Consider the following 9,350-nt stretch of genomic DNA (forward strand, 5'->3'; position numbering starts at 1 on the left):
CAAAAGCAAAAGAAAGTACCATGTTAAGGGTAAATGCTTGATAATTAACAATCGTTGAGACGCTTTCCGAAAAGTTCGTAACTATTTCACTGCACTTCACTTCACTTAACATAAAATTATATGCTTGGACGGTTGTTTAATTCATTACGTGTTTGAGACTTTTGAGTATATATTTATACATAGGGAATAACACATTTATAATATGCGCTAAACTTTGATTAATAATTTGCATGGTGTTTTTTTCTATAAACCAACCCTAATAATTTGCATGTTGATTTTTTTCACAAAGATTCAAATTACTATAACTTAGATGTGCGAAACAAACTAAGACGGAACATGGCATATACATCATCTTACTCACTACGAATTGTAAATTGTAGGATTATGGTATACTCCGCAGAATATATCATTTATTATATAGGCTACATACAATGTACATGAACGTATCTAGGATATATTATATTATATATACAACAAAAATTTACATCATCATTTCTACTGACAAGATGAGTTTCAAGATCAGTTCAGAATTTGGTAAACAATATTGATATGTTTCAAAACACACACCCAAAAAAAAAAAAAAAAAAGCACGCGCGTGTGCGCCGTGTGTGTGTGTGTAAAGGGAGAGGTTAGAAGAAGGCCACGAGTGCAAAGAGGGAACAAAGAGGAAATAAGGAATTCAAACGTTCGGGCAGGGAAAGAAGAGACAGAAGGATAGAGAGAGACCCACAAAAGAAGACACGCGGATTGAGATTAGACACGACTCCTTCTTTTTCGTCCGCACGCAAATTGGAGTTCGTCCTCATATTGGTGGTAGGGACTCTTCTTTTAACACTTGCTCTTTCTTCATCGACCTCTCTCTCTCTCTTATCCAGCTTTTCTTGTCTCTCATATCTCCAATTCTAAAGAAAGAAACCTGATTTTGTAGAGATTATATGGAAAGATTATGTAGCTAGCATACAACTAACTTCAGCTATATGTTCATTTGGTTTGTGAAGTAAAGAGACACAAAAACCCTTCGCAATTATTGATTGATCATATAGTTGTCACAATTTGGTCAAACATAGCCATGCAAATAGTATACATTGGTCCAACTTATGCATACTTTGGATAATTTTGTAGTTATGTTAATAAATGACAAAACTCCTAGAAGATTGAGACAGAAAGCAACAAGACTGAAGAGAGAGACTGTCCATAATATTAGAGTGTCAAAGAGTAGACCATATTAGTCCTACTCTGTACACCGCATTTAACACCCCACTCGTGTGTCCTGTCTTTCAATTGCTTGTCCCGATTCACATTCAACGACAAAACCCTTATTTATTCCTAATTTCACGCTCTTTTGTTTGCAAACTTAACAACTCTTTTCTCAGCATTTCCCAATCTCCAATTCGGAAACCCACAAATATCGCAATCATTGTTCGCGGAAAAACACGCAATATTGATTGATTTTGCCACACATCAATCCATGGATTGAGACCTATGTTTTATTGCAGGATCATATTATCTTAATTGGGATAAGTCGTAACCATGGTCTTCTTCCTCCACCATGGCTAATAACAATTCCCCGATGGAATAACCAGTAGGTTTCTACTCAGAAGTGACTCCATGCGCCGGCAGTAGATCGTATGGAGCATAGCTTTCGCCATATACGGCAGTAACACACATACATGTCTCCTTAGTAAAATGCAACTCATAACTAGGGATTTTGGGTTGAAAGCCTGTGGACAACCTGGCCCGGTTCTGGATAGGTTGGCCCAAGCTAAAACCATATTTCATTTTTGTCACAAGAAAGTTTGGACCCGTTTCTTTGCAGTTTTCCAATACCAAATCCTATAAATCAAGGCCACATAAGGGACCGACTGATCCGGGTTAATCTATTACAACAGCCAGAAGATGGGATGCACCAACTCTAAATTAGGGAATGGTAAATTATGGCTTGGTGCACATGAAGATTTTGATAGCATTTGTATTGTCATTTATAAATCATGATAAAGACTACTAATCACAATCTACAGACTGTTCACGGTAAACATCTCTCCTCAGTAGTACATATATAATCTATGGATACAAAGATATTTACCTGTTCTTGAAGATGCTTAAAACATTCCGGTATCATTGAGAGTATTACCCCAACTTTTCTTGCTCTAGTTTTGTAACTACAGCCTTCTTCTCATCTTCCGAAAGAGACATGAACGTGAAAACAGATTTATCCCCAATATCATCCTTCAAAAAATCAAACCAGATGATAGATTATTGGTACTATGACATTTAGATACTTTCGTAAATAGAAAGACCTCCACGACAGCGTGTATATGCTAGTCTTCAATGAGGAACAGTGTACCTTTATAGGCTGAGTGAATTTTCTTCCAGCAAATACTAGAAAGAGCGCCATCCATGTTCCTAGCAACACCAGTTTTGCCTCATCATTCATCAGACCACTCTGCAAATTTCAATATACCAGTTTAAGTCATCCCAATCAAACAAATACCAAGATTCTCAATTTTAGTAAATGTGAAGCTTTCTCTTTAGAGAAATGATGCAGCAGTTTATTAGCTAAATTGGCCTTCTGATACGTTCTTATTTGATCTCAGGAATCTGGTTCAAGTTAACTAAAGAAGGATATCTTAATCAACGAAACTACTTTACCAAATGACCAAGAAGAACTGAAGGTATGATGAATGTAAGAAGGCCAGCTTCTAGTTTTCCGTAGCAGAGTCCTGCAGACAGAAATGCAAATCAAGAACATCAGTATGCTTACAAGTTACAAATATCAGGAAAAAAGCATTCTAAGTTCAAATGGAGAAGCAAGATTTTTAAACCTTCTTTGAAAACGAGGCCTGTGAGAGCAGCGAAAAGGGGACCAACAAACCAAACAGCAGTAGGATGATCAACGACATACTGAACCAAGTTATCACCGGCTGGTCTAGCAAGGGCTGCATAAGTGGCCAAGGAACCAGCAAAACCAAGCGCCCACAAAGCTTGAAGAGTCCTCTTAATCTCCGTGACATAAATATGAATAAGAAACAGAGATAGCCCCAAACCACTAGCACCAACGAAGTAAAACAAATCATGGTTTTGTTTGATTATTTCACTTAACCAAGAGTCTCCTGGTAAAAATGCAGCAGACGAAGCAGCTACAAAAGATGCAGCAGCAGTGACTAGTCCTGATCTGTACAGAACAACCTGAAATAGCAAAAAGGGTCAATCATCAAAACTTCCATTGAACAGGGCTTAACTACAAAGTTCCATAGTAACCTCTCCACTACATGATTATGAGAACATGAACCAAATTGGTCTAAAACTAACAAAAGGATTCAACTTGCATGTCAATGAGAACAAAGCACATCCCAAAATCTGAACTTTGAAGAACCCAAAAGCAACGAGATTAGTCTGAATTGAGTAGGAATCGTAAAGGAGAGAAGAGAAGCGACCTCTTTGACATCGGATTGCTCAACGGTCCAGGGACCGTAAACACCTTTGTAAACAGTTCCATCGACGGCTCCTTGTGAACCATCGCTCACAGCTCTGACGATAACCCTTCTTCCCTTTCTCACCCCACCTCTCGCTGTGAAACACGTCGGCGATTTGTAGAGATTAGCCGGCGGTGTGATGAGTGTCGTCGTCGATAACAAACGCGAGGCCATGGTCACGAATTGAATTCACAGAAGTCGTACCGGTTTGGTCTGGCATAGGCATACTGAAGATCAGAGGTGCCAAAGCGCGGCCGTTTTGGTTATGACGTGGTTCAGTTGAATTGGGTGTAAGAATCTTTATTCTTTCAGCTAATAGCCACACAAATAACTGAATAAGTTTTCCCAAGGCTACAAACACTATGGATGACAATTACATAGTAATTGTTAAATCTTTGTGTTCTCTAAGTTGTCAGATTTGACGCCTCATCTTTCTGACAATGCAAAACCCATGTTGTGTTAGCTTTTGATTTGATTCGACTGATCTTATAGCACTTGAGCAACAACATGAAGTATACTTATTACCTAAGACCTCTATCTTGAAGTCTTAATTCTTAGTAACATCAAAGAATGTTGTTAGCATCTTATGTTGAAGGAGAAGAAACCTGAATCTCATCATTTACAATGATCGAATCCGTTGCCTTCCTAACTCAGCTCCGGATCCTAATGTAACCAAGATTTTGGTTTTGGCTAAATTTGTGCATAAGAGTTGAGTAAAAGACACATCATAACAAGTTATAGATATCAAGATGAAGCATTATTCTTTGGATTTCTGTTTCTTTTTACATAAAGAAGACAAGGTTACATTACAAAAGATCCTCGCAGATGGTCACTGCAGAACCAAAATCACAGTTGCGGTAAAAGAATTGACTTTGGTGTAACGAGAAGAGACAGGGAGATATCATTCTAATAGAACGCAGACCTCATTCAATCTCAATCTGTTGAGGAGCTTCTTCGTCATTGGAGACCGTCCCATCCGCATCAACTCCCTCTTCCATAATACCGGAAGCTTCAACAGTTCGGGTCACCCAATCTTTGAGCGGCTCTTCGTTTAAATCAAGTCTTAAAAGCCCAGCAAACATCCCACCCACAAATGCAATTGGCTCCTACAAAACAACCACATTGCAATAACAGAGCATTAGATTAGATGCATCAAAATATCATCATATCCAATTTGGCAACACATAAAACACACACAAACAATGTAAACACTTAACTACTACTACTCCAAGATTGATCAAGAATACAAAATCACATCAAGAAATTGGCATACAATTCAACATCAAAAGAGAGTACCTTGAGAGCCTCGGAGAGAATGGGTTCTTGAGGGAGATTGAAACAACGTGGTTTGGAAATTAGGGTTCTACGGGTCGGAGGAGATGATAACTCATGAGGACGACGCCAAAGCTCACAGCTTTTCACTCCGGCGGAGAACTGAATTGTGACCCACAAAAGAGAATTTGTTAATTAATTAGAGACAATCAAAAATCAGAAGACGAAGAACAAAGACATACATACATACCTGGTGACGATGGTGGAGCTGAGAGACGACAAGGAGCGAGGAGGAAGGGGGACAAGTACAGGTTAGGACAAAACCCATCGCTTCTTCTCTTTCTTCTTCCCTCGGCTCTCTGAAGTTATCTCAAGAGACTTGAAACCAAACCAAACCCACTGCGAGATTTCTGAAAAATTGTGGATTTGGGTTATATGACGTTGTCTTGTCTTGTCCGTATAATAAAACACGATTTACCCAATTTTACTCGAATTGAAATAATTTGTTTTGGTTTACAACAATTATTTTGATTTGAATTTTTCTGTTTAACAATCTTTATAGTATACAATGATGAAAATTTGTGACATTTTTCAATCCATAAATCACATCAGTAGTTTGCTTCTCTAATGTGATATAAGAAAAAAAAACAAACAAACAAAACATGTAATAAATGAACAATTGTTATAAGATTTTGTGATTATGATTGGTGGTAGGTACATGCAATGCCTAAGGTTCTAACTTGTGAGCAATTGAACAATTTTCACTCATGTGTGAATGGTTGCAGCGGTTGGGATGGACAAATTCGTCTGCGGACTGAACCGTTTTTTATTTACCATTCAGCAAATGTAATCCGCAGTGGTGCGATCTAAATAAACCAGAGACAAGACCGTTGTGGACCAACTGTGGACAATTTTTGCATACAAATAGAATTGGTCCGCAGCGATCTGTAGTCCACCCAAAAATAAAGCGGTCCAGACTGCAAACGGATTTGACCGCCCTGACCGCAATTACTATTCAAACCCATAGAATTACATTTTCTAATTTGTTTGAGACTTATAAAAGCATTAAATTTTTATGACATCATAAAGTACTAATCATACACAATATGTATACACTTATTATACGATGTATCTCTTGTTTACTTTTGTTTCTTCGATAATGAACATGTTCAAGTTCATGCGACTAATCATAAAAGCATTCGAATAGTCAATATGAAGCGCCAGTACAGAATTAAAATAAGAGAACGATAACCAATACTACTAGTTTTCTATAGCAAAGTTTCTATAATATAGATATAAATCGCTTTCTTTTTTAGTCCTCGTGAAATCATGTATATAGTTAAATATCCCATAAATCATGATTATACCGAAATGAAAAATAATCATTTGGATCCGAGAGATTGCAAGCCTGCAATCATGAGTATTGTAAAGCATGTGATTAGCCCATCATTTGATCAAGTGGCACATTTATTCATTCATAGGAAAAAGAAACTCGATCTTGTATAAATGAAAAACATATAAATCCGAAAACAGAGTTAAAGGAAGTTCACATATTAGTTCCGTTTTTAAAAAGAAGATAGTTATACACTTATTATAGCTCTTGCAGTTGTTTTCTCACTCTTTTCATCATATGTTTAACTCAATACTCATATGTATTATATATGTAGTCGTTTCAATGCGATTTAAGAAAAACATTATAACATTTTTCATAAACAAAGGTCACTAACATAAATATGATCAAGCAACGGCTTTACAACACTAACATATCAATATTAGAAAGTAACCTACGCGATGCGTAGATTTTGTATGTATTATTAATTTGAAATAAAAAATGAACTTTCTATTCAATTATATACGAAATGTACATGTAATTGTTATGTAATTGTTACTATATGTATTGAAAATTAATTTTTATAATATTACGATTAACTACAATATTTTAATATATATTTGTTATATGATGCTTCATAAAAGAGTCATTTTGAGATAGAGTAATTTTTTTTAAATACACAGTATTATTGAAAATATTTAAACAATATATTACTATAATAATAGGACCATTGTTTAATTTACCGCAAAATCAATTTAATTTGGTATTTTTATTAAGTAATTAAGATAAATTATATTTATTTACACTTTTGTTTTTTGTTTTGTTGGAAAAAACTGATAATTAGTCAAAAAAGTAAATTGTACGACCTTACTATATAATTACTTTGATAGATAATTTAATGTTGTTCTATATATTAATTTTACTTTCATCATCTAAAAGTAATACTTAACAATAAATAATTTAAAAAGAAATACCTTCTCTTGTAATCTATTTTCAGTAATATCCTTATATATATACAAAATAACTAAAATATAAACCCTAAACACCAAATAATAAACATTATAATAGTAAACATTATCTCTCTGTCACTCTTGAATTAACTTGCCTCAACTTTTTATGTTTTTTAAATGATTTCATAAATAAAACATTTATAAATTTTATACTATGGAGTATTGATGTACCATTTTTTCCATTGCTTGCTTTTTCTACGACTCACTTTACAACTTTTATTTTGCTCGGTCCAAACTTTTGAAGTGCCTTTGATATGCCTCCATCTTCATGGATAGTGATTCTCCGCAATCCAGCCTGGCCAATATTGTTATATGAAACAAAATCCCTTTTCATCCAACAAAATGAAAATGTTGCCATAAATCATATTTCGACCTTATTTCCATTTATCATTAATTTTTTTTCAACATATAATTGACAAGGCCCGATTCATAGCCAATCCCTACTAAGCGGGATAACATGACATAGTGGAATCGAAGTCTGGTGGAATCGGTCGCAGAGGTGGTGTTGTAACTACTTGACTAATAAAAACTTCCCATCATTGAAGATTTCAAAAATTATGTGGGACTGTATTAGACAATACTCCCTCTGTTCCTGATTAATCCATATTTTAGAATTTTCAAACATATTAAAAACTGACTTTACTTGCATTATTTATTTGTGATTATCGAATTTCAACCAAGAATATTCAGTTCTTTTTTTTAAGTTTACAATTGTTATTAATTACTTATTAAAAATATATAGAAAAACTAAAAATTGTTTTTTCTGCAACATTTGTTTTTCTCTAGAAAATGGATTAATAAGGGATGGATGGAGTAGATTTTAGTGAGAAAAATATATTGTGACTATTATAATATACATATTATTTGATGGTTTTTAAACATAATATAAATTTGTGGTCTAAGGTTGTTTAGTCTGCTTGTTCTCCGGAACTCGCTTGGCTCCTTTCTCGATAAGATGTTAAAACAAACACATAAACCCAAAATAAAGACGTTTAACAAATTCTCAGGAAAGTTAAAATAATTGCTACATATATAAAAACCAAGAGTAAATTTTGATAAAAAAAAGTAAATAAAGGAATTCAGATTAAAATTTGGTTAATCATTTTTTTAAAGAATCTAATTTCTTGTATCTTGAGAAGACTTTAGCTGAGCCTTTAATATCTATTGATTTCATTCCATGGCTTCTATATAATAGAGTTCTGTTGTAACATCTGCGAACCAATTATTGGTTTTCTGGGATGGGTGTCGATCGACACTATGGTGGTGTCGGTCGACACCAATGTTATCTGGTTCGATCAGATTGATTTAATCGTCTATTTTGGTCGGTTTGGTTAAACCACAGAACCGGACTATTAAGTGGGAAAAACGACCTAGGTCGTGTTATGGTGTTTGTCTCGCCGTTTTTAGAGAAAACAAAGAGAGAAAATTGTTCTTGAGGTTCTAGAGAGAGATTGTGAGATTTCAAGGCTTTGTGGGTGAGATCTTGCTGTGGGAGTGAGGATGCAAGGCTAGGAACGTGTTGGAAGCTTGCTGGGAGTGTGAGATTCGTTCATTGTTGGTCAGAATCTTCCTGCAGAAAGGTGAGTGCATGACCATGGCTTATCTAAGGTAAGATCTCTGTTTTTGTGATATTGTGTGTTGTTTGATTGTTTTTTTTGGTTGTTTGTGAGTTTTTCGTAGCTCCTGAGGCTTGGATTCGTTCCTGGGATCGTGTGGAACGAAAAGGAGAAGTTTGGAGGCGAGATTCGGAGGTTCTGTTCGAAGAAAATCACTGCTCGGGAGTGGTGTCGGTCGACACCAATATGGTGTCGGTCGACACCAACGCGAGGATGGCTCGGGGACTTAGCGAATGTCGGTCGACACCATGTGGAGGTGTCAGTCGACACCGTTAGGGTTTCAGGAGTGTCGAGCAGGTGTCGGTCGACACCCAAGTGATGTCAGTCGACACCAGATGTCCAGTGTCGGTCGACACCTTCGGGTATCGGTCGACACCCCTTTCTGACAGTAACCGGATTGTGTCGGTCGCTTTGTGCATGTTCCTGGTTTGTTTTATTGTTGTTGTTTGTGGCATGAGAGATCTTATTGCTTGTGTGTATAGACCAGTAGATGGGAGGATTGCCTCACTGAGTGTTTATCAAATACTCATGCATCTCAATTTGTATTTGCGGTGCAGGTAAAGGCAAAGTGTGATCGTGGAATCAAAGTAATGAAGAGGAGGATGTTCTAGGGACTCGATTGGATGTTGTCTGGCATTGTTAGGTTGCT

At 36.0% G+C, this 9,350-nt stretch overlaps 2 protein-coding genes across 2 annotated transcripts; both read right to left on the reverse strand.

The window, feature by feature from the left end:
• Positions 1-1,955: 1,955 nt before the first annotated feature.
• Positions 1,956-3,961, reverse strand: LOC104741421 (uncharacterized). Its single transcript, XM_010462286.3, has 5 exons — positions 3,435-3,961; positions 2,823-3,186; positions 2,650-2,720; positions 2,345-2,443; positions 1,956-2,226 (listed from the first exon to the last, which is right to left on the reverse strand). Exons 1-5 carry the CDS (start codon positions 3,645-3,647, stop codon positions 2,128-2,130), a joined length of 846 nt encoding a protein of 281 aa, XP_010460588.1. The 5' UTR covers positions 3,648-3,961; the 3' UTR covers positions 1,956-2,127.
• A 252-nt stretch (positions 3,962-4,213) lies between these two features.
• On the reverse strand, positions 4,214-5,402 carry LOC104741422 (UPF0426 protein At1g28150, chloroplastic-like). Its single transcript, XM_010462287.3, has 3 exons — positions 4,996-5,402; positions 4,770-4,907; positions 4,214-4,579 (listed from the first exon to the last, which is right to left on the reverse strand). The coding sequence occupies exons 1-3, from the start codon at positions 5,071-5,073 to the stop codon at positions 4,397-4,399; spliced, it is 399 nt and encodes a 132-aa protein (XP_010460589.1). The 5' UTR covers positions 5,074-5,402; the 3' UTR covers positions 4,214-4,396.
• Between the last annotated feature and the right edge of the window lie 3,948 nt (positions 5,403-9,350).

The sequence above is a fragment of the Camelina sativa genome, chromosome 14 (assembly GCF_030686135.1).
Source record: "Camelina sativa cultivar CO46 ecotype springtype chromosome 14, ASM3068613v1".
Lineage (NCBI taxonomy): Eukaryota > Viridiplantae > Streptophyta > Magnoliopsida > Brassicales > Brassicaceae > Camelina > Camelina sativa.